The following is a 25,516-nucleotide window of genomic DNA, read 5'->3' as shown; positions in this document are numbered from 1 at the left end:
CCTTCTGTCCCTCTCTCAGTTCTAGCCCCTCGGCCATGCAGCCTGTCTCGGAGACGCGAAAGGACAGCCACAGGAACAACATGAAGTGTCTCAGGCCTCCGGGCTGGAGCTGAGCCCTTTTCTTCAGCAAGTTGCACGCTGGGATCCTGGGCTCCTGCCTGGCCAAGAGTGAAACTGTGTGAAACTTGATTTCCAGCCTGCTTTCTGTCTGGGAGTATGCACTATCCGCCGGCCAGGCAGGAATGCTGGAGGTCAGGATCCCTGAACTCCTAAGCCATCTACGCCATGCATTTGTATTGTAAGTGAAATCATTTTTGGTGAGCTCCTTCTGAGTTAAGTCAGAAATAAATTTCCCTGAAGAGAGCCTGACATTGCCCTTACCCTCTCATCTTCTCTCGAACAGACTGACAGCAAGGGTTTGCTCACTTTCACTGCATCAATTTTAATAAATGAAGAAAATATTTTATATTCTGGAATTGGAATCATCCGTCTGTTTTTCAGGCTTGTGGCTAAACGGAAAGCATTTCACTGGGTCTGGCTCACAGCCCACCCACCACAGGCCCTGATATCCATGCCCTCCTCCCCCAACTGCCCAGTTCATGCATCTCCTACAGTTCATCTGGGGACGGCTGCTCATTCTATTCTTTCATTTCTAACCTTTCAGGTCTGTTTATCTCTGTCTTCACTGGGGTTCACACTTCTTCTCTATAGCATCTCTCTTCCCTGTAAGCAATAAAGATGCCACACAGATATTCTTAACTTCCAACACTCAGTGTCGCTTCATGATCCTCATTAATCCATGAATCCTCATCCTCATTATGTAAACGCTTACATAATACTCAAGAGAAATAATGTCCCGATTTTCACGTATTTGAAGGTATCAGAGTATTTTTAAGCCTCATGGATGGGCACAGAGAAGTCCTGTCTGGACAGAGGAAGGGCTTGGTGGGTACCCCGGGAGTGTCTGGGGTCAGCCTCCACCATCCGAGGGCGGGGGCATGGACCAAAGACTGGAAGAAGCTGGCAGTACCTGGGGCTCACTGCACCACTCCACTTTTGTACAAAGGCATGTTCAACATCTTCCATAATAAAAAGTTTAAAAAAGAACACAAGACGGGAGTGGGCCTCTCCGGGAGAGCTGCGCTGCCTCCCCCTTGTCTCTGGTGGGGCAGATGGGTGCTTTCTCTGCAATCTTGTCTCACAGTTTGACTTGACGTATTCTAGTCACTACTACCTTTCACTAAGGACAGAGTGACAAGCGCACTGTACCAATCAGAAGGCAAATTCTCAGTGTCTCCTCTTACACCAGGCCTCAGATAAAGCACTAATTCTCTGAGACCAGAATCAAAAAAGAGAATAAGAGGGAAGAGGGGCTGATGTGGATAAATACACAAACACAAGCAATTCCAGAAAACACAAGAGATAAGTAAATTAGTTAAAAACAAAACAAAACACTTGGCTGCTATGTAACAAGGCTCACCACAGGGTGACCAGAGACACCCAGAGCAGCTCCCACTAACAAGTGCAGGGTCGCCCCATGGCACGTTGGACACAGACCGGGGGGGGCACCCCAAAGGCTAACGGACCCTCCCAGAGAGGGAGGGGGCTCACTCTCCACCGTTCTATGCGTAGGAAGTACCCAAGAAGCGTGCTAACACCTCCAGTCAAAGATGGCTCCTGACTGGGCACAAAGGCCCCGTGACAAACTGTGCCACCAAGATACTGGAGGCTCACCTCTGTGTTTTACTCCGTATTTTCTTGCTCGGACCAGTCCCAACTCCCAAACAGGGACTTCCCACTTTCACTGTGCATTTCCTCTTGAGCCCCATTTGGTCACACATAGCACAGTAATGAGCTGTCAGCAGGTACAGGTGCCCTTCTACGGAGGAGAAGCCAGACCTCAGGAGCCTGTGTGTGTGTATTGTACTCTGACTTACAGACTTTTATTCTCCTCCCTCATGTGATCAATAGAGCTCATTCTACAAGAAATTCAAAGCACTGCTCTTTCAGCAACTTCTCTGGTTTCGCGGGTGCTATGTCATTCCAGGACTTGGTCCTTCAATCCCCTTAAAGTCATTAGCTGACGATGAGGCCTGCTCACTCTTTCCAGAAGCTTGCTCTTTCCTGGCCCAGCTCCACAGCTCCTACATCCTCTAAAGGGCTCTGTTACCACGCAGCACTCCTGGTAGTCCTCTGCCCTTTCTTATCCTCTGCTGCCCAATACAAGCTCTCTGAGAGCAAAATGGGCCCCACTTGCTTCTAACGTCCTACCAGAAAGGGCTATTCCTCACAGGCCTTGGGTGGTGGATGCTGGTTATGTGGAAGATGGCCTTTAACAACTATAGAATTCTTTTCCACATCCTCCCTGGTCAGCAGCATCTTCCACCGGGGACAGGACAGAGAGACGGTAGCCACCCACTGCTGACAAACCATCACCCAGCAACAGGGCAGGCCGGGAGAAGGGCCGTGCATTACCCTGGTCGAAGCCGCTGCGTCTATAATAGGCCAATGCCACCTCCTCCACAGAGCACAGGACCGTGGCAGGGGCGGTGGGCCCCCCAGCCTCCATCACGAACACAGACTTGCCCATCCCACGCTGCGGGCACAGCCGGCCCGTGATGGTCACCTGAGACAGCAGCAGGAGAACACCCATTAGCCTCACTTGAGCTCCAGTCCCCACAAACCTGACTTCCGTGTCCTAAGGACGCACCTTCCTATACTCCCCTCAAGCCACAGATTCTCAGCAGAGTGTGAGGCCATGTGACCCACACTCTGGTGCCTGTGAGGGTATAGACAGGTCACCGCCCCAGCCTGGGGGAAGTCATGGACCCCAAAGCTACTCTCCAGGCACCCTGACCAAGCAGGAGACACTGGAAAAGGCTGTGAGCTTCTGACTCAGGGGTTTTACAGAAAGTCACTCAACCCCGGGCATGAGCAAACCAACCCACCAGGCTGGGCTGAGCCTTCCAATGTAGGAGGCACGGGTATGAAAACAAGGAGTCACTGTCTAAAACGAGCATTAGAATTTTCTAAGTCTAAAAGAAAATGCACATTGAAATAGTCCTTAGGCTGTTTCCATTCAGGAAAAAACCCAGTACATGCTTTTAAGTCCAAAGCACCCAAAGGATATTTACTTACATGTTTAACATCTTCCACAGTTATTTCTGGTAGCCGATGGAAGAGGTGCCTGTACTTCTGACAGCTTGGAGACTCTCTCAGGCGCACGGCTCTCTGATACAGTGAAAGACGATGTCCTGTTCTTACTTCTGGATCTGCCAGCCCTTCTGCGATGCACTTAATAGCCTAACAAAGAACACGGTCCCACATTAGGATCCTGAAAGACCTCATGGCAGCATCTGCTAATTCAACGTGACAGGAAACCCCACTGTTAATTAATTACTCAATTTTGCTAATTAGCAAGTGGCCAAAGCAATAGTTCCAGAGAAAAAGGTTATTATTTCCTTAGATCTCATTCTGCTTTTAATGCACAGATGAATCATAATCCCTAACTATAAATGTCTGACACTATTTCCCAGTTATATCTGCAGACAGGGCAAATCTCAGCTACCACACCCTCAGGGAGACTGAGAAAGTTAGAGATGCCCATGGGTAACAGGCTGGAGAAGACTGACAGAAAGACTTGACTCAGTGGTTCTCAGAGCACCACCCGGGGAGCTCTGAAAACATACATGTGTTCTCCACCTCTGATCTGCATAAATGGGCATCTCTGAGCAGGAGTGGGAGTGGGGGACAGGCATCTGACCACTTCAGAGCTGCCAGTTAAGTTTCATGTGCACTCAGGAACCACAGAGCTGGTCTAGACCCCTCATTTACAGGGAGAAGAATCTTGGGTTTGGAGGACTTAAATGCATTTCCTAAGGTTATTCAGAGTTGCACAAATAAACAAAAATACTGAAAACCACAACTGAAAACCACTTCACACCTAACAGGATGACTAAATCATAAAAAAGGAAAATAGTAAGTGTTTTCAAGGATGTGGGAGAAACTAGAACCCGCATGCATTGCTGGCAGGAACGTAAAAATGACTCAATACTGAAAATTGGTAAGCAGTTCCTCAAAAAGCTAAACACAGAATTACCACATGACCCAGCAATTCCACTGCTGGGTTTTACCCAAAAGAACTGAAAGCAGAGTTTTGAACAGATATTTATACACCCGTAATCACAGCAGTGTTATTCTTAACAACCAAAAGGTGGAAACAACCCCAATGTCCATCAACAGAAGAATAAATGAACACAATGTGGTCTCCATGTACAATGCAGTATTATTCAGCCTTAAAAAGGAAGGAAATTCTGACACCTGCTACAACATGGATGAACCTGGAGGACAGGCTGCTCAGTGAAATAAGCTGAGCCACGAAAGATCAAATATTGTACTATTTCACTTCCATGAAATATCTAGAAGAGGCAAATTCATAGAAACAGAAGACTGGAGATCAGTGGGGGCTATGGGGGAAGAGGGAACAAGGAGCCACTACTCAATGGCCACACAGTTTCTATTGGAGTGATGACAAGTTTTGGAAACAGTGGTGATGTTTGCACAAACACTATGATTATAATTAATGCAGCTGAATGTACCCCAATTAATGCCACTAATGTACCCCAAAAATTATTCAAATGGCAAGTTTTATGTGTTATATTATTTAGTACAATAAGAATAAAAAGTAAAAACAGGGGTGCCTGGATGGCTCAGTCGGTTGAGCATCCGTCTGACTTTGACTCAGGTCATGATCTCATGGCCCATGAGTTCGAGCTCCATGTCGGGCTCTGTGCTGACAGCTTGGAGCCTGGATCCTGCTTCAGATTCTGTGTCTTCCTCTCTCTCCACCCCTCCCCTGCTCATGCTCTCTCTTTTTCTCTCTCTCAAAAATAATTAAACATTAAAAAAATTAAATAGAAAAGAATAAATGTCTTATTGCTTAAAAAAAATAAAAAGTAAAAAAAAATACTACAACAACAAAAACAGCCACTCTGAACATTAGTGAAAGATCAGGCCATCAGGAGTTGAGCAGTCAAAGGAATCAGTAAGAGTGAAGGAGACACTGATTCAGCTCCACCACAGGGAGGGGATGGCCAGCTACCCCCCTCGGCCTGGCCCAGCTGCTGAGCACTTTGCAAGAATAAGAACTCTGCTGATGAATTCCTTCGCTGGAGACTGAGGTAAAGAAATGAGCAGGATGGTAACAAAATGATGAAGACTGTGAGTGTGGCCAGTACGATCTCTGAGAAAGGGCTAAAAGGAACTAGGATTTTCTAGAGGTCTCAAAAATAAGCTCAACTCGTCTCCCTCTGTGCACCTAAGTGAAGGCTCCTCTTGATGGAGCTGTGAACAGGGGGGAGATCCAAGCCCTTTCAGCGAAAGAAAGAGGCAACAGAAACAGCCTTTCTCTGCCTTTGGCTGTGGGCTAACGGATACAGTCTCTTGCTATTTCAGCCTGAGCAAACAGCGAGAGGTAAGGAAGCACACCCGCCTCCGAAGAAGAAAACAGGCTTCACGGGCTTGAAGCACTTTAGGTAACAAGGCACTTTTTCAGTTTAAGGCAGTAAAAATAGTATGTCCTACTTCCACACCCTTGGTCAACTTTTCCACCCCCACATCACCCTGATTCACTTAAAGTTGCTGCTGGAAAAAAACAAAAGCTTCCCAAGGCACAGTCCCCTCCATTCAACACAAATGCAGGGCTGCCAGGCAGGAACCTCAGGCGGCCACACAAAGAGCCACTGTCACCACTGGGCTCAGCAGAAGCTGCCTGTGGAAGCTCCACCCTGCTCAGCCCTGGCAGTAACCGGGATCCTGGACTCCCAAGGTCCCTGCCACAAAGAATACCAGCACCCAGAAGAGAAGGTGGCCTGCTGCATTAGTCAGACAATACATTTCCCCATGGAAAGAAACCTCTTCCGTCAGACTTTCTACCTGGAGGCCCCATGCAACAAATGAGTGACATCACCATTTCCAAAATGAGGACGGGACCTCTAAGTCTCCTGCTCCCTTAATTCCTAGATCTCGAATTCCTAAATCCCAACACACAGCCCCACTACCAACCCACGTTCCAAATCAGTGAAGACAACAAGAAAGTGTCCTGTCTTCATTGTAACACTTCTATTAGCATCCCTGTTAGTTTTGGGGGGAGGGGGTTGGAAGAACACAGACAAAAGAAGAAATGTTAAAAAAAAAATACATATTCTAATTACACTTAGAATTCTAAGGTATTAACAGTTTGCTATGTATTTTAATTTATGCAAAAGTTTAAAAAGGCTCAGGGTGTATCTAGTTACTGAATACCGGTTCAAGGCGTTTCAAGTGCTGGTGTAAGTTGAGAGCCAATCTATCCCACCACCGGCCTCTGCTGTCAGGACAATACACTTTCTGTGACAAGAGGTTTTCAAGTTCCTTGACTGCTTCCTGTTGCAACAACAACAAAGTAAGTTCATTAGGCTCATACATACCCGAGAAAGTAACTACAGTTAGTGGCCAAGAAGATTGGCAAAGTATATTTTTATAACACACGTGTTCCACTCTAAAAGGCCGAGGACCCCGGAATGAGAAGACTGAGATGTCCCCTCTGGAGCAGGCCCGAGCCCATGAGGCATCCCCACTTTTCACCCAGGTCTCCTACCAACTGGTGAGTGAGCAAACGTTCTGTCAACACTGCTTGATATTCTCTACAAACCAAGTCAACTGGCGCAGGGCTGCACAGTCAAGTTCCAGCGGCCAAGCACTGGTCAGGGGCTATAAGGCCGCATGCTTCTGGGAATACAGTAGGTCACAGGGCCAAGGGTGTGAGGAATGAATGGGGGGCAGGACAGGAATGAGCAGAGTCTTCATCCAAACACCCCAAACACCCCACCCCACCTCAATAGGGAAACTTTCTGGTCTAGATCTATACACACACTGTTCAGTTTTTGTGGTTCATGGATCTCTTGGAAACATCTAATGATTCCCTTCAGAAAAGTACGCACAAACCCCCATATAACTCACTTGTGGGGTTCACAAACTTCCCACAGCCAATCCCATGATCCTCTTGGGTTTCGTGAACCCGTGACAAGAGGCCTGGGTTCTGTGTATCCTCTTTGTAAAATAGCATTTTCCATACAGAAATGTTAACATAACAATAGTTAACTCTAGCCATTTCATTCAGTTTCGTACAGGGAAGGATATGACTGATTTTCCGATTTGTGATTTTAAATTATTTCCCGGTGGTCCGTGCTGGTCATCAGGGCAAGCAGATAGGAGGTTTCCACCTCAGAGATTTCTGGAGACCTCACAAGTCACACATGGAATTGTGACACAGACTCAGGCTGAGGCTTCCTGCACAGCTCCGTCCATGATCCCCAGGCCGTCCTGGTGCACACGCAGCCAGTCACAAGCAGATGAAGCGATTGGTCCTCCTCGGCCCTCTTCCTATTAACCCTGAAGACAGCAGGCTGGCCACATCACGTCTGCTTTCATGACATTACTGTGTGCGGACTAAGCAGGCTCCCCCACACAACTCATCGCTGGCACAGCAGTAAAAGCCAGGGGTCGGGGCTTGTGCTCTAACCTCATACAAGTGAAGTCGCTGCAATATTTCAACAGTACGGGACAGAATCCTTGTGTAAATCCACCCGACAGTAAAGCAGCGCAGAAAGAGTGGTAAATTCTCATGGTATCTAAAATGAAGATGGATACCAACAGTTCAGCCATCTGATTTATTTGTTGCAAGATAGTCATGAGAAGTGACAAAGATAGATTCTAAATACTGGCAGCTGTACACAAAGTTCTACACCACAAACCTACTTTCTTATAGCCAGCCACCATCTCCTTGGTCACTCAGTGGAGTAAAATAAGAACAAGCGGAAATATCCTAAGCTGGAGGTCAGCAAACTAAGGCCAAATCCTGCGCCCGCTAGCTGATTTTGTATGTCCTGCAAACTTAGAATGGTTTTCGCATTTTTAAGTGAGTAAAATAAATCAAAAGGACAATAATAGTCTGTGGCATGTGAAAATTATATGAAACTCAAATCTCACTCCCTAAATAGTGTTGGCACACCGCCCTGCTCATTCATTCACAGCCCGCCCGTGGCCACTTCAGTGCTGCAGCAGCAAAGGTCAGCAGCAGTAGCAGCCGCCGCCCGGCCTGCAGAGGCCTAAACACCGACCAGCCGACCCTTCACAAGAGTCATCCACCAACCTCTGCTCTACAGTAATCTAACACCTTGGCTATGATTTTTCTTTTTTTAATGAAGAAAATAATCTACTAATTTGTTTTAATGGTTTGTCTTGCTGTTTGGTGTGAGAAATGTTACCAAATTTACCTAACCTGTCCTAAGAAAGAAAATCTTCCAATGTATATGCACATCACAGGAGTAACAACTCTACATTGGTTACCTCATTTCTAGAAACTAGAAAGGCCATTAAGTGAATGGCTCAACCTTGTGTCTGAAGTACAGAATACTTCCAAACGAAATATGGGCAAAATATTCAGTTCTTTTTTTTAGCTTTAAAGGCCATTTTCCTGGCAATGGTTTTTAAGTCATTAGTATTTCTGTATGAAGTTTATTGTTGTAGACTCTGGGTCTAGAGTTCTCTCTTGTCAAGCAAGAAAGCGGGACACAGGATTAAAATGTGAGAGATAGCTAATGGGAAGCCATTAGGGTCCTTGCTCCGTTTTTATTAGGATCAGAAGGCTTACAAACATGGTGATGGATGTGCACAAAGGGACAATGAAACTGTGAACATTAACTCATGGACGTGAGGGAAAGGGGGTTTTCAAGATATACGGGGTTAGGCGTTTGGGTTAATATAAAACAAAATCCTGGTGCCCAGTGGAAGGTTGTTTACAGCAGATGTGAGGCACCACCTCTGTTTACCTAAACTGGCCTAGGGGACAAGAAAGACAGAGCATGTAACCTCTGAGTCTTTTGTTAGCACCTCTCTGGGCAACTTTATAGCCCTATTTACCTGTTAACCTAATTTGGTCCTTCCTTCCTGTGACAGCAGCTTTCTGCTATAGTACTAAACTGGGGGGCATTTCAACCCTGAATACCTAATCTTGTTTATCTCATAGATCTTTGTTCTATACTGGGGCCTTTGCCCCGCCCCCTCTATACCACTTACCTAATCTTGTTTACCCAGACTTGGGTGTGAGCATCCTATGGCTTTGTAATTCTTTATGCCTTGTTAACTCATCAGTGCAGGCTCAGGGAATTCCTAAGCTTATTCCCCACAGTTTATGTCCTAAATGTTTTTTTGAAAGAGGTATTTAATAATATAAATTTGTCTCACCCCTATGTAAAAATAAAGGAATAAAATCTCCTTTTTTAAAAAAATGTTTGAGAGAGAGAGAGGGAGAGAGAGAGAGAGAGAGAGAGAGAATGCATGTGGGGGAGGGGCAGCCAGAGGGGGACAGAGGATCTGAAGCAGGCTCTGTGTGCTGACAGCAGAAAGCCTAATGAGGGGCCCGAACTCACAAACCTGACCTGAGCTGAAGTTGGTTAAGTGACTGAGCCACCCAGGCGCCCCAAAGGAATAAAATTTCTTAACAAATACAGAGTATGCTTAACAGTTATCAAGGGAAAAAAATAATCATGTGCTGTATACTTGAACTTTTGAAGAAAATATGCAATTCAGTTTTCCTTTTCAGATTAACATCTACTTGAATTTCTATTGGAAGAACGCATCTAGCATGGCTCACTCCACGTCTGTCCTGCTGCTGGGTTTCCCCCACATCTCAGTTCAGCTGACCAATACTCAGAGAAGCCAACATGCCAAAAGATGGTTAAGTTAAGGGGGTGGGAGAGTGCACAAAAAGGGTGAAGGTAATTAAAAGGTACGAACTTTCAGTTATAAAGTAAGCCATTGGGATGTAATGTACAGTATAGGGACTATAGTTAATGAGACTGTACTACATAATTCAAAGTTGTTAAGAGAGCAGAAAAAACTTTTGTAACTATGGTGATGGATGTTAACTAGACTTACTGTGATGATCATTTTGCAATATTTATATAAATATCAAATCATCATACTGTACACCTGAAACAAATACTATATGTCAATTATATCTCAATTTAAAAAAAAGATGGCAAATGGAAAGCCATTTGTTCACTCCAATGCCTGGTGCAAGCGATCTGAGTTATCTAAAATTCACTTCAGACTTTCAGACATTTCCTTCTATTTCACACAACACTGTGGGTATGCAAAGCAAGTGGGGAATTCAACTGCACAGCTGCTTTGACCACAGAACAAAAGGAGTAAGTTCTTCCTGAAGAGAATTACCTCAAGTGGTTGAAACAACTTGATCCTAAGTAAACTTTGACAGGCACCTAGAAAAGATCTCACCTCAGGGAAGGGTGGTTTTTCAGTTTGTTCCAATCACTTTTTGCACATTGAGAGAGCTCTTTAGCTTCTTTCCAGTTCCCATTGGCCATTGCAGTAGAAATGTCACTCAGCATGTGCGCGGCCACTGCGTATCTGGGAGAAAAGCCCCACACCATCCAAGTTTCAAATGTGAATGAACATTTACATAAAAAATACCACATCCTATCCCCAGGATCTAATTCTGAAGGGTAAGAGTGTGTTTCTGAAAATATAGGGGTTATTTAAATTTGATTCTAGGGGCACCTGGGTGGCTCAGTCAGTTGAGCATCTGACTTTGGCTCAGGTCATGATCTCGCAGTTCGTGGGTTCGAGCCCCGCGTCAGGCTCTGTGCTGACAGCTCAGAGCCTGGAACCTGCTTTGGATTCTGTGTCTTCCTCTCTCTCTGTTCCTCCCCTGCTCACACTCTGTCTCTCTCTCTCTCTCAAAAATAAATAAAGATTAATTTAAATAAATAAATAAATAAATAGATAGATAGATAGATAGATAGATAGATTTGATTCTAATAATAGCATATTACTGCCCTAAAGTAACCTAAAAGAATACAGGCTACCCAGCTAGGAGGAGAAAAACAGTCACACTGTATCATACATTAACATGTTCCATAGACAAATGTAATATTCATCAGCTCATCATTTCTGATTCTTGGTACTCATTCATTCAGCAATCTGGCAGCAACCATGTAAACAGTAAGTGACTTCAAAGTCACATTAAGGCGTGGATCTGGTAACCTAATCATTTAGGCAGATGTAGCCAGACTTTGGGTGATATCACCCAAAGATGCATTCTTTGGGAGACAGCAATGCTGACAGGTTATGAAACCACTTAGCTGAAGAAAGACAACTCCTCATTGCATCTTTAGATACACCCAAAACAGAGACATCTGCCCAAGTGACACTGCATACATGGTCACTGTATTTTGGGCTCACACCTAAAAGAAAAGCACGCACTATCATTGTGTGCAAATGTACTCACATAAAAATAAAAACAAATTGCCTCTAAATGGAAAAATTTGCTCACAAATTTGTAGATCTAATTCTCTTATAAAATGCTATGGGACATTCCCGAGGTCCATAAGAAAGGAGAACACAACAGAGAGAACTGTCTGGAGGCTGGCCCAGCCTGGCAGGAGCACCTCCATGGCCAGGAGTGTCAGGAGCAGGCCCCATACTCCCAGCCTCGTGGCCTCAACAAGCCCCACAGAGCCAACCGACCCCCTCGTGCCTCATCTCCCCTCATTGCCACTGGAAAGGGTCATCAGCCCTCCTCTCATCCACACCTCCCTGGTGCTGCCAGAACCTCCCACTGGCAGCACCTCTCCCATCTCAACCCCTCCCCCCCACCCAGGTGTCTCCTGCCACCTCAGGAGAACAAGGCTCCTTCCCAGCTCCCCCTGCAGCCCTCTCCAGCAGGGGAGGGCTCTTCTCTCAGCCCTCCCCGCCCAGAGACAAATGGAGGAGTCCACCTTTCTTCCCAGCTGCTTCCCAATCACTCTCCCCTCCTTGAAAGCCCCCATTCCTTGGAAGCCCGTGCTTCTCCTCGAGGGCACCTGCTGGCCTCCTATCTTCTGTCTTGCTCTGCCTCAGGTCTCCAGCCACAATGGCATGTGACTTCAATGTCTGTGAGGATACACAGCACGCTCAGTTTCAAGACCTCCTGGCCAATAACCCTTTACTCACCTCCCTTCTGCTACCCACACCACAGCTGTTCTGAACCTCTGTCTCTGATGCACTGCATCACCCTCAATATCTTCATTTTGAGCATTTCATTCACTGACCTCCACCTCCAATCCTTCCAGCTCTCTTATGATGGCAACAATTCCCCAACTTTGCCAAGACCCACCATGACCCCTTCCCCAGCCATAACCGTGTCCTGTCCTGCAGGCCTCCATGCCCCACCTGGTGTCAACCAGCCACCACTCGCTGGTGAATTCACATTGTTCATCAGGGCCACCCTCATCACAGTGTCCAGGCTGACCACTCTGAGCCTGTGCCCAGGTCCCTGAATGGTGCTGAAGAAAACCACAGAGCCAGGCTCACTGGCCCCTGCCCGCCCTGCAGGACTGCTCCTTCCTATCTTTGCCTTCCCAGCCACATTCGCCATGCAAGCTTCCCCATCAGACCTCTCCAGCAGGGGCAAAGGCCACTCGAGGGGCCCTCTTGGGTTCTCATCACTGCAGCCTCACCCCTGCCCACACATCTACCCTCCCTCCGGCCCTCTGGACCCCAGACCGTCCCATCTCCCCACAGCTTTCTGCCCTCTGGCTATCCCCTCTTTCCTTCTGGCCAGCCTCTCCTTTTCCATCGGTTATCAGTGCTTGAGTGCACAGGCACCCTTGTATCTGCCACCCTTAAAACAGCAGAACAAAACTGCTTGCCCTCATACCCCACTGCAGCAGTGGCTGTTTCAGAGCCATCCTCTGCCTCCCCTTCTTCCCAGAATGGCTGCTGGCATCCCCATCACCCTCCACACATTCCACTAAAGCGGCTCTTGCACGGGCCACCAACTACGCACATCTCGCCAAATCCGACAGTTCTACCTCCGGCTCCACATCTACTCAGTCCCCTAGTGACTGCAGACACAAGACTGCCCCTCCTTGAAACACTCTTCTCTAGGCTTCCATGCCACACGTGCTCCTAATCTTCCCCCCACTTTCCTGGACACTCCTCCACTCCACCTGACAAACTCTGGCTGCCACGGCCCCTTCCTTCTCTTCCCCCTGAGGGGTCTATCCAGCTCCATGGCTTCCAACACCGTCCACATGGGGTGACTCCAAATGCTCACAGTCTCACCTGAACGGCTAGCGGGCATCCCAAACACCGCTCCCCTCCCAGCACTGCCATCCTTCCCACCGCCTCTCTCCCAATCCCCAGCTCATCGAGGGTACCACCAGCCGAGTCAGAACACTAGAGCCCTCCCTGATTCTCCCACTGTGTCTAGTCATAACCATAATCAAGGCTTGTCTCTTATCCTTCCAAAATATCTCACCCATTCACCTCACTGCCGCTGCCACCAGTCAAGACCTTAGCCTAGGCCACCAAGTTAGTCAGCCTTCTCGTAGCTTCCCTGGCTTCCTTCCACCCACTACTCCACAGGATGCTTTCAGAAAATATGAAACAGATCACTCCTCTGCCATAACCTCTTCAATGGCTGCCCACTGCTCAGAGAGCATGACTGAGTCTGTCCAGAGGGCTTCTGAGGCTGAGCATCCCCAGCTCTGCATTCCTGTCTGACCTCTGGGGCTTGCCCTACTGCCCCTAGGGCTGTGGCCACAGAGGTCTTCTGAGTTTCTCTGACTCAGCAAGTTGGCTCCTGCCTCAGGGCCTGTTGCACATGCTCCCTGCATGGCTGGCTCCCCCTCAATCTTGAGTCTCAATCCAAATGTTACCTCTCCAGGGGCACTTTCTCTGCAAAGCAAAACTTCCCCGGCCAACCCCTCAATCATCAAAGCACTTTTCACATGCTACAATTATTCTTATTTTCTATCTCCCCTAGGAAAACATAACCCCATGGAGGCAAAACCCCATCTGATCATGTTGTAACCCCACCACTGAGGCACGTAATAGATACTCAACAATCAGCTCATATATGTTGAATAAATGAGAAAAAAGAAAAGACAGGATAAGTTATTTTAAGTACCAAGGTGGCCAAAAAGATTTCTCAGACTAGGTATCATATCACCAGGTATTATATAATTACCATTCCTGAAGTCAGTTAAATCTAATTTCATTAACATGCTAATGTCCTTTGCATAACAAAAGAAGTTTTAATTATTTTTTTTATTTACAGGATACCTACTTTCTCACGAGAATCTAGGATGGTTTAGTTTTTCACCCTAGCTCCCCCACTTTTGAACTTGTCAACCATGGTTATGTCAATCATAGAACTAAAAAGTAATCTCCCTTAGATATACCAGTAATAAGGACAATGATAATACTAGGACATACTAAGCAAACCCCAGGGACCAAGGACTAAGCACTTTACGTGTATTAGCACAGATCTGGAGGAATACACTATTATTCTCCCTGTTCACAGATGAAGAAACTGAGGCAAAGAATGGTCTTATAGGTCATTAGTACAGAGAGACCGAAACTTAGTTTCAGCATACACAGTCTCACGAGAAAGAACAGCAGCAAGTCACTAAAAATGAAAAGGTAAAAGACATGGGACAACTCAAACCAGAGTAAGGAAATATTCTTATTAGAAGATTTTATTCCAATCAAACACCAACAAGACAGTGAGCTTCCTGAGAGCTAAGCAAACTGGGCTGGAATCAGTTTACACTGATGCTGCTTTGATTCAATAATTTCAGTAAATTATTTTTTTAAATGTTTATTTGAGAGAGAGAGTAAGCACAAGGAGGGGAGGGGCAGAGAAAGAGGGAGAAAGAGTACCAAGTAGGCTTCGCATTGTCTGCGCAGACCGTGAGATCATGACCTGAGCAGAAATCAAGAGTCAGATGCTAAACCAACTGAACCACCCAGCCGCCCCCTCAATAAGTTATTTTTTAAAGCACACATTAGACAACACATAACCAACTCTCCTGCAATCAGAGATCAGAATCTATTTCAGTTACATTTGAGTCATAAATCTTACGTCAAGAATCAAAAGTGCCATTTTAGGAATTCAAATTAATTTTTCTTAAGTGATGGGTTTTTTTTTTTAAGGAAATCTAAGTATTTTTCTTTCCTCTAAGACCTATACCACTCTTTACCAAAACCTTCTATGGCCAGTCAAACCAAACATTCACTGAGTCCATGTACCAAAATACATCAGTGATAATTTCTAAACTATCATGTGTGTGATTCAAGTATACAGCACACAAGTTAGTATTCACTTTATCTAAGTCATTATTACATGAAAACATTTATCTTCAGCCTTGTTTGAACCAACAAGATATTCACAAGGCAGGTTTGTTCAAATATCTGTATTTATAAAATGTATCCTGCCAAAGCTATTTGGGAATATAAGCCAGGGAAAAGTTTCTAACTCAAAGCTCATTGGTTTTGGCAACCTTAATCTAGGTATGTTTCTACATTCTCCTTATAGTCTTAGAAACGTACACAAGTGGGACAGAAGGATAACAAAAAACAAAAAACTTCAAAAACTGTTTTGGCTATTGACTTCTGTTTCTACTGTAACTGGTAAATAATAATAATAAAACTTTTATATACATTCAGTCACACAGCTATTATAATGAGTTAATATCATCTTACCTGATGAGATCATCTCTATCTTGGAAGATTTGGGTTTTCCGATTGATGGTGTACCTAGGAAACTCCATTCGGCCAAGATTGACCAAAAGCACAGTAGAAAGCTGTCCCTGACCACCACAGGCAGCTTCCTCGTCTTCCATGGAGTCCGTCAATGAAAATAGCAGCAAGACCCGGGAAAACACAGCCCGAGGGCCTTTACAGACTCTCAGTGACTCTCCTGCCAAATCTTTAGCTCTGAAAAATGTACAACATAGAAATAAATTTCTGGTATTTTTAAAAGCATTTGGATGTTAGATTTTACAAATTATTCTCATCTATTAACATTCATTTTTTATACATTTTTTTTTAAGTTTATTTATTTTGTGAGAGAGGGAGCACGCATGTGTGGGATGGGCAGAGAGAGAGAATCACAGAGAGAGGATCCACACTGACAGTATGGAGCCTGACACATGGCTCAAACTCATGAACATTGAGATCATGACCTGAACTGAAATCCAGAGTCAGATGCCTAACCAATTGAGCCACAAAGGCACCCCTACAAATTACTTATAGATAAAATAAAGATAAGTTGCATTCGTTATTCTACGCTAAAACAAATCTACCACTTCCAGCTGTGTGACTTTGGAGCATAACTTAACCTCTCTTGGCTCAGAGCCTACCTAGGGACATGGTGAAGATTAAATGAAATGTTATCTCCAAATAGTTTCACACATGGTTTGGCTCAATAAAAGGGCAAGACAGGGTTTACACTGGTCACGAATGTGTGAAATACCAGGAAAACTCATAAAAGTATTACCTATCTGACATGAGCAATTTTCACTTCTTGACAAGTGACAATTCAGATTAAATAATAGTTATTTTTTTTAAATGTCATTATTGGGGTGCTTGGCTAGCTTAGTTAGGAGAGCATGCAAATCTTGATTTTGGGGTTGTGAGCTTGAGCCCCATGTTAGACACAGAGATTACTTTTTTTAAAATTTGAAAAAATAAAACAAAATGTCATTATCAAAGGCTATTGGTTAGGCAGCATATTTTCATGCACCAAGAAGTGGTACCAAGATTTGGTGCTGTTGTGTGTGTGCAAAGTGGTCCAGAGGCATCTCCACTCCAGGGTAACCTCTGTAAACCCTGGTTTGATTCTGGATGCCTTCAAGGTAGGTTTGGAGGTCTGAATTAAATTCAGGGCCACATGGACCCTCTAGCTCTCACAACTTGGATACCATCTAGAACAGTGTTTCTCAGGGCACCTGGGTGGCTCAGTTGGCTCAGTTGGTTGAGCATCTGACTTTTGATTTCAGCTCAGATCATGATCTCATGGTTCATGGGATCGAGCCTTACATCAGGCTCTGTGCTGATAGCACTGAGCCTGCTTGGGATTCTCTCTCTCCTTTCTCTCTGCCCCTCCCACATGCACACTCACTCTCTCTCTCAAAATAAATAAATAAACATTAAAAAAAATAGATCAACGTTTCTCAAACTTGGCACTATCGAGATCTGGGCACAATTCTTTGCTGGGGAGGAGGGCACTGTTACGGGAGGAGGGTATTCATTACAGGATACTCAGCAGCATCACTGGCCTCACTAAATGCTAGCAGCACCCACTTCCCTCTTCATCATGACAATCAAAAATACCTCCAGATGTTCCCTGGAGAGCAAAGTCACCCCCCAGAAGCTATTAACCTAAAAGAAGTACTGCATCTCTAGGGGTGTTGTAGGAATCGATGCCACCACTAGAGGCATGAGGGGACAGGGGTGAGATTCTTATCACACCACCATTTAATTGAGAACCACTCATCCACAGAGACTGATAAAAAGAGTCCAATTCCTCCATCTTCATTCAGAGCCTCAGCAATGCAGTCAGCCAAGTCTCCGAGTTCAGAAGGAACCATAAAACATGGTAAAATGAACAGTGATTATCTACTGGGATGAAGAAAGTGTAAATGATGCGCCTTTTTCTGTTTCTTCATGATAACAGCAGAGTAAGATAACAAGACACTGCCCTCACATGGGGCTGTCAGAGACAGCAAGTGCAAGGCTCTAAAACAAAGTGAAGAAATAAAGTACAGTCTTGAAGGACAGTGATTTTAGTACAACTAAAATAGCCTTGAGAATCTTATGCTCCTACAAGTCCAAAGTTAGGAATAAAAAAAAAAAAAGTTAACCTTATTTCTTTTATTTCTGTTCATATGCTTAGTGCTTATACTGAGAGAGTGTTGCTTGCTAATTTTAATGTTCACTTACTTATAAAATGTTATATAAGGTTAACAAAAAATATGTAATGAATACAATTATAGAAAGGACTTAGAATGCAGGATACAAAATCAATGTACAGAAATCTGCTGCATTTCTATATAACAATTATGAAGCCACAGAAAGAAATTAAGAAAACAACCTCATTTACAATGGCACCAAAAATAATAAGGTACCTAGGAATAAACCTAACCAAAGAGGTGAAAGACCTGTACTCTGAAAACTATAAAACACTGATAAAAGAAACTGAAGAGACATTCCATGCCCATGGATTGGAAGAACAAATATTGTTAAAAGTCTGTAGTACCCAAAGCAATCTACACATTTAATGCCATTCCTGTCAAAGTACCAACAGCATTTTTCACAGAACTAGAACAAACAAGCTTAAAATTTGTATGGAACCACAGAAAACCCAAATAGCCAAAGCAATCTTGAAAAAGAAAGGCAAAGCTGGAGACATCACAAGTGCAGAGCTCGAGTTATATTACAAAGCTGTAGTAATCCATAATCCTTACACCCAATGTGGGGCTTGAACTCACAGCCCCGAGATCAAGAGTCCCATGCTCTACCAACTGAGCCAGCCAGGCACCGACAAAGCCGCAGTAATCCAAACAGTATGGTACTGGCACAAAAACAGACACATAGATCAATAGAACAGAAAATCCAGAAATAAACCTACAATGATATGGTCAATTAATCTTGACAAAGCAGGAAAGAATATCCAATGGGAAACAGTCTCTTCAACAAATGGTGTTGGGAAAACTAGACAGCAACACGCAGAAGAATAAAAAATGAAACCACTTCCTTACACCATACATGAAAATAAATTCAAAATGGATTAAAGACCTAAATGTGAGTCAGGAAATCATAAAAACCTTAGAGGAGACAGGCAGTAACCCCTTTGACATTGGCTGTAGCAACTTCTTACTAGTTATGTCTCCTGAGGCAAGGGAAACAAAAGCAAAAATAAACTATTGGGACTACATCAAAATAAAAAACTTCTGCACAGCAAAAGAAATAATCAACAAAACTAAAAGACAATCTATTGGATGGGAGAAGATATTTGCAAATGTCATATCAAATAGTATCCAAAATCCATAAATAAAATACAAAACTCAATACCCAAAAAATAAATAATACAATTTAAAAATGAACAGAAGATATGAACAGACATTTCTCCAAAGAAAACATTCAGATGGCCAACACATGAAAAGATGCTCATCATCACTTACCATCAGGGAAATGCAAATCAAAACTACACGGAGAGGGCACTGGGGTGGCTTAGTCAGTTAAGCGTCTGACTCTTAGTTTCAGCTCAGGTCATGATACCACGGTTTTGTGAGTTCAAGCCCTACATCAGGCTCTGCGCGGGCAGTGCGGAGCCTGCTTGGTATTCTTTCTCTCTCCCTCTCTCTGCCCCTTTCCTACTTGCTCTCTGTCTCTCTCAAAATAAGTAAATAAACTTAAAAAAAAAAAAAACTACAATGAGCTATCACCTCACACCTGACAGAACAGCTGAAATCAACAACACAAGAAACAACAGGTGTTGGCAAGGATGTGGAGAAAGGTGAACTCTCCTGCACTGCTGGTGGGAATGCAAAGTAGTGCAGCCACTCTGGAACAGAGTATGGAAGTTTCTCAAAAAGTTAAAAATAGAACTAGAGGAGGATCCAGCAACTGCACTACTAGGTATCTACCCAAAGAATACAAAAATACTAATTTGAAGGGATATATGTGCCCCAGTGATTATTGAAGCATCATTTACAACAGCCAACTTATGGAAGCAGTCCAAGTATCCATCAACTAATGAATGAATAAAGATGTGGTATATGTATACAATGGAATATTATTCAGCCATAAAAAAGAATGAAATTGTGCCATTTGCAACAATGTGGATACTGCCAGAGAGTATAATGATAAGTGAAATAATTCAGCCAGAAAAGACAAATACCATGTCATTTCACACATGCATGAAATTTAAGAAATAAAACCAACAGCGAGCAAAAGGAAAAAAATAAGAGGGAGGAGAAATCAAGAAACAGACTCTTAATTACAGAGAACAAACTGATGGTTACCAGAGAGAAGGGAAGTGTGGGGATAGGTTAAATATGTGATGGGGATTAAACAGGGCACTTGTGATGAGCACCAGAGGGTGTTGAATAGAAGTACTGAATCATTATATTGTACACCCGAAACTAATATAATACTGTGTTAACTGGAAGTAAAATAAAAACTTTAAAAACAACTTAAAAAGAAAGGACTTTGAAGAGATTTAACATACTACAACCATGTGGATCTTAAAGCCAATTAACTCTAAATACATAATTAAAATATTTTTTTAAAAAGATACAGTATAAACTTTTTGAAGTGTTAGTAGTGACAATTTTCTTAATAATTTTTTACACCTATGTTTTATAAAAGAGTAGTATTTATAATATCTTCCCAACAAAGATGGACTCTTGGCAAGTAACAGCTGAAAGTTACCTGTGCACAAGCACATGTATATCTTTGTGTGTATTCAGATATACACAACATATATATTATACAAAATAAATAACACTGACACTGTTTTAAAGTATTTTCAAAAGCATCACTCACTTCATCCTTAACAATTCCAGAACAGTGGACTCCCAGACTAAAGTTACTATAGTTGTATTTTATAGATCATGTGAGCAGAAAAAATAAATTCTTAAAGTTTTCACATTTTTCCCAAACTGAAACAGTTCAAGGTTGTCACAAAAGCTAAAGAGGGATGTCTGGGTGGCTCAGTCAGTTAAGCATCAAACCCTTGATTTCAGCTCAGGTCATAGACTCATAGTTCATGACATCAAGCCTCACGTTGGGTTCTGTGCTGGTAGTATGGAGCCTGCTTGGGATTCTCTCTCCCTCTCTCTCTGTCTCTGCCCCTCCCCAACTCATGCCCACCCATGCTCTCCTTCTCTCTGTCTCTCTCAAAATAAAAAAAAATTAAAAAAAAAAAAAAAAGCAAAAGAAACAAACCACAGTTTTTAGTAAATTTTATGTCTAAACTCAAAAATAGTTGCATATTAAGACTGACAGATTACACTTCAATAAAAAGTTGACTAAAATAAATATTTGACTGAATAGTTTACCCTCAAATCCTGTAGGAACAGTAGCCAAAACTGCATTTTTCTTGAATAATAAAATACTAGAATTTACTAAAGGCCTATTGCCTCCTAATTTTTCTTGGTCCTAGAAATTTCTTGCTCCAAATATAGTACTACAAGAATTATAAATAATAAACTAAGAAAGAATCCAGGCTATTGTAATAAGCCTTGTAATACTCTTTTGACTTCTTAATCTAACCTCAACTGAAACAAGTAATTATATTTTGAAAAAAATGTACTGTTATAATAAGTTAATATGTGCTATCAACATTTTAAATGCTTTTATCGTTATGACGGTCAACAAAACCTTTTTAAAATCACGGCACCGATTCCAGACTGATTTTTTCCCCAAGTGCAGACTGAAGGCTGTTTGGCCAATTTGAGAAAGGTGTCCACGAGTTGCTGTTTCTGTCCATTGGGATTCACCAAGTGGAAGGTCTTGGCCAGCGTTTTTAGTTCAGGAGCAGAAAGCAGTTCAAGCACTTCAGAGAGTTCTTGCAACTCAGACTCTGAAATGGATTTAAAAAAAAGAAAAAAAGTTAAACATAGTTTTAAGGAATTTTACTATTTTCTAGCTCTATTTACTTTAAGAAGAATGAAGCTTAGTTATATGCAAATACAATGGAATTCTACTGCAGAAATTGTAATTAGTTTGCCAAAGCAATTATTAAAGAATATAGAGGGGCACTTGGGTGGCTCAGTTGGTTAAGCGTCTGGCTCTTGATTTCAGCTCAGGTCATGATCTCATGGTTTGTGAGGTTCTGTGCTGACAGCCTGGAGTCTGCTTGGGATTCTCTCTCCCTACCTCTCAGCCCCTCCTCCTCCCACCCCTTGCACGTATGCACACATGCTCTCTCTCAAAACAAATAAACACAAAAAAAAAGAATATGGAAAATAGATACCTCATAAAAGTTATAAATTAATAGAATTTCTCACTAAAAAAACAAAAGAAAATAAAATAAAGACACATATAGATAGCCATTATAGCTTGCACATTCTCCTTAAAAACTCACTGGTATATTTGCTCTCGGATTACAAACCCTTCAAATGGACCTCTCCCAAAGCTGACCATCAGCTCTCCTCCCTCCCCACAGGCCTCTTCATGGATTCACTCACTCAACATACATGGATATGTCTGCTCTTATAGGCCCCAGACATCACCCTAGACCCAGGATGCAGCTGAATCAGACTTGGCTGGTATCTGCCTTCTAGGCATTTACAGCTTAGGGCAGTGCCTTTTTCCTCCACTCAGCAAGTACTTAGTGGGTGTACACTGCATGCCAAGTAATCTTCTATGGCCCAGAGTTTATGTCTAAACTCAAAAATAGTTGCATATTAAGACTGACAGATTACACTTCAATAAAAAGTTGACTAAAATAAATATTTGACTGAATAGTTTACCCTCAAATCCTGTATGACCATACAAGTTACAATGACCAAAACAAGTCCTGGTCCACAAGGAGCTCAGCTCCTAGCATAATAAGCAAGTATATATGTCAAGTGGGGTAACGGTTATAATGAAAATAAAACTGGCTATGGCCAAGCAAACATGGCAGGGAGCAAGTGGTCAGGCAAATGTCTGATGACGTGACACAGAGCACAGCTGGATGAAATGAGCCGTGTGGCAGCAAGTACAAGGCTCTGAAAGAGGAGTGCACTCAGCATGCTGAAGAACACCGAGGAGCGCTCTGTGGCCATGACAGAGCAGGAGGGGCAGCCAGAGCCAGGTCCCACAGGGTTGTGCAGATCGAGGGCAAAACTCAGACTTGACTGAGTGCAACAGTGAGCCACAGGGGTTCTGGTTCTGTTGCCTAAAGGTCGTTTAAAGGTAAGTCAAGGCTCACCTGCAGCGGTCACCTGGCATGCCTGTTAAACTTGTGGATTTATGAATCTTCATCAAATCCTCCAGGTGGGGACAGGAGCTCCCAGGTGACACTATGGCACTGACGCGTGGGAAGCAGTGCTCCAAGCAGGGGTCCGAGTCCCACTGCCTAATCCTTCACGTTCAAGCCTCTTTACTGAGCATCTATGTCTTCCCCCAGGACCACCACATCACCTAACCTCACTTTACTAACTGCTCTCCACTACAAACCACCACACAGAAACCACCTGGCTTTGGCTTGATTTGCTTATTTCAGTCTACACTGTCAGCAACTACTGAAGACTCACATTCTTCCTCCACCTACGTTTCCAGTACAACACTGCATTCAGTACAGGTAGGTGCTTAATGAATCTACTGACAAGACAACCATAGTTATCTAATAGTCTCATAGGCCTAAGTCAATGAACTTCTGAGGCAATCAACTTATAAACTATAAGAGTTGTATATGCGTGCATATAGGGGTAGATGAAGCTTTTAGAGGCAATATTAACTTCAAGCAAGCCAGCTTTATTCTATCACAAAGATAAGGCATCTGAATGAGTCAGATTCTTGCTGGAAGGTGAGAGCTGAGAAGGGATGAGTTTCTTCAGTGGACCACGGCCACCTATCTATCCAGAGAGGACTTTATCATCCTAAATACGAAACAGCCAAGAAAACAACAGTGGTCTTCACACAGGCTAAGAATGGCTTTAACATGAATAATCTGTTGTCCTAAGGTTAAAAATTCAATTAAAAAAAAATTACTATTTACCAGGCACCAACCAGGAGATGACACCATCCTGGTATCACCATCATTCTGCAGAAACTTAGTTATTCGTGTCATATTTTCATTTTACATTTCCTTTGACTAATCATACCTGTCTGCAGAAAGCCTGCTTGCTGCAATTCTCCAATCACAGGTGTTAAGTCAGGAGCAATCTCTTCATATTCCAATTTATTCATCTTAATCCAGCCAAATTTACGTTGAAAAAGTCTTACGTATAACTTCTGACCACTAGCTGCAAGAAAAGTCGTGAAAACTCTCTTCTCAAAACAACATACAAACATTCACTTTTTAAAACCGAATACAACATATTCTATTAGAAATACACTTATGCTTACTCAACTGATCACCCAAGAACATCTTTTTCTTCCTTTGGAAAATACAATTTATTTCATATAGAAGTCCCCATGGAGATGTCTCCTTGTCCTGTGTGCCTGCCACCATAGGACAATAAGAATATCCAGGATGGGACCAGCCCTGCCACTTCTGAATTATACAAATCTATGAACCTTACCGTGACTCCATTTTCTCTTCTGTTAAAAAAGTGGGGGTGGGATGGGGCAATAACAACATCTTCCCAATGTTGCTGAAAAGATTAAACAAGATGAGGCATTCGATGATTGGTGTATAAACAACAAAAAATCTCCAAAGTTGGTCATGGTTATTGGCCATTTTAAAACTTCTAAGTACCAGGTTTCCCATTGTCTAGCCACCAACATTTTTACTCCATCAGAGAAGCCCTACCCAGAATTCCAGTTATTTTATTCTCCGCTTTCAGCTTAATATGAACGATTGTATCGTTGGCTGAAAATAATCTGAAAAGATTTTCAAAATTCGTCTAGCATTGGTAGGGCAGTCATCTCTAACTTGGTGATCTTGGCTAAGTTATTTAATTAACCTGGTCAGTTTTCCTGTTATCTGGATTATCTTCAAATTTCTGCCAATTCTAAAATGGTGTAACTGTATTTCTTAAATCTTCAACTCACCACCCCCTTTTTTTTCCTTAAAGAGGAAAATTCAATTAGCAGTACTTATTTTCACACAGAGACACTGAAGATTATTCTCTGTGGGGAGCCATACACAAGAATCTGCAGAAATTCCATTCAGGGAACTATTCATTCTTCTCAATTATACAGACGTACAGAGCCATGGACTACTCAAATGCTCACATGAATACAACCAGTACCCAACTAAAGATCTGTAACTTCCATGGACAGAAGAGTCAATGTGGTGTCATTTATGTCCATGTTCTGGTGAGGACAGCATAAGTAGAGACTGAGGCTGTGAGGATAATTAATGCAACTGTGCCTAGAGAAGTATTACTCGCATGTCAAAGCAATACTAAGAATACCGTAATTCCATTGTGTGCATTTAAAACAAAAACCCTTCTCTTGAACATTCCTGGCAATGTTTAAGATTTTTTTTTTAACTCTACTGAAGAGTCCAACCTGACTACAAATTATGGGAGGTCAGTGTAGCTCCCAAGTAAGCGTTTCCTACCTCAGAAGGGACTCAGTTCCATAAAGCCATCATGGCCCTTTGGATTAGCAATGCAACAAGGGTGGCTTTTGCTCCAAATGTGCACTATGGGCTCAGAGCCACCACTGGCTGCCAAGGAACTGAGGCATAGACCATTATTTTTAAATGCACCAATTTAGCCTGAAAGTTTCCAATTCCTCCACACCCTGACCTTAAAAGGCAGAGTCAAAAAACCTAAAATTGAAGGAAAAAATAAGCCTTAATATACTTTGGTTTGTTCTTTCCTGTATTTTACTTCAGTTTTGAGAAAATGGTGTGTAAAAACAATAAAACAACCTAAATTAAGCTTGATTACATGCTCAAAAGCAAAGAATACTTTTCTAAGTCACAAAGGTTATTTTTTTTAACCTGGAAAAGGCTGTT

General features: G+C 43.1%; 1 protein-coding gene across 10 annotated transcripts in view; it reads right to left on the bottom strand.

Annotated features, from left to right (window-relative positions):
- FAN1 (FANCD2 and FANCI associated nuclease 1) overlaps positions 1-25,516 on the bottom strand; it is a 34,133-nt gene that overhangs the window by 5,951 nt on the left and 2,666 nt on the right. For 7 of the 10 annotated variants that reach the window (XM_042941226.1, XM_042941223.1, XM_042941229.1 and 4 more), the window contains exons 3-10: positions 23,709-23,849; positions 21,277-21,478; positions 15,592-15,825; positions 10,339-10,470; positions 7,562-7,670; positions 6,304-6,423; positions 3,139-3,303; positions 2,476-2,626 (exon numbers count right to left, since the gene is read on the bottom strand). In XM_042941226.1, the coding sequence (XP_042797160.1) occupies positions 2,476-2,626; positions 3,139-3,303; positions 6,304-6,423; positions 7,562-7,670; positions 10,339-10,470; positions 15,592-15,825; positions 21,277-21,478; positions 23,709-23,849 (1,254 nt within the window). Of the gene's footprint in view, positions 1-657; positions 724-2,475; positions 2,627-3,138; positions 3,304-6,303; positions 6,424-7,561; positions 7,671-10,338; positions 10,471-15,591; positions 15,826-21,276; positions 21,479-23,708; positions 23,850-25,516 lie in introns of those variants that run through there. The other 3 variants (XM_042941232.1, XM_042941230.1, XM_042941233.1) reach the window with 3 other exon arrangements.

The sequence above is a fragment of the Panthera leo genome, chromosome B3, assembly GCF_018350215.1.
Source record: "Panthera leo isolate Ple1 chromosome B3, P.leo_Ple1_pat1.1, whole genome shotgun sequence".
Lineage (NCBI taxonomy): Eukaryota > Metazoa > Chordata > Mammalia > Carnivora > Felidae > Panthera > Panthera leo.
Note: the sequence above shows the minus strand (reverse complement) of the source record. Positions and strands in the feature narration are given on the sequence as shown.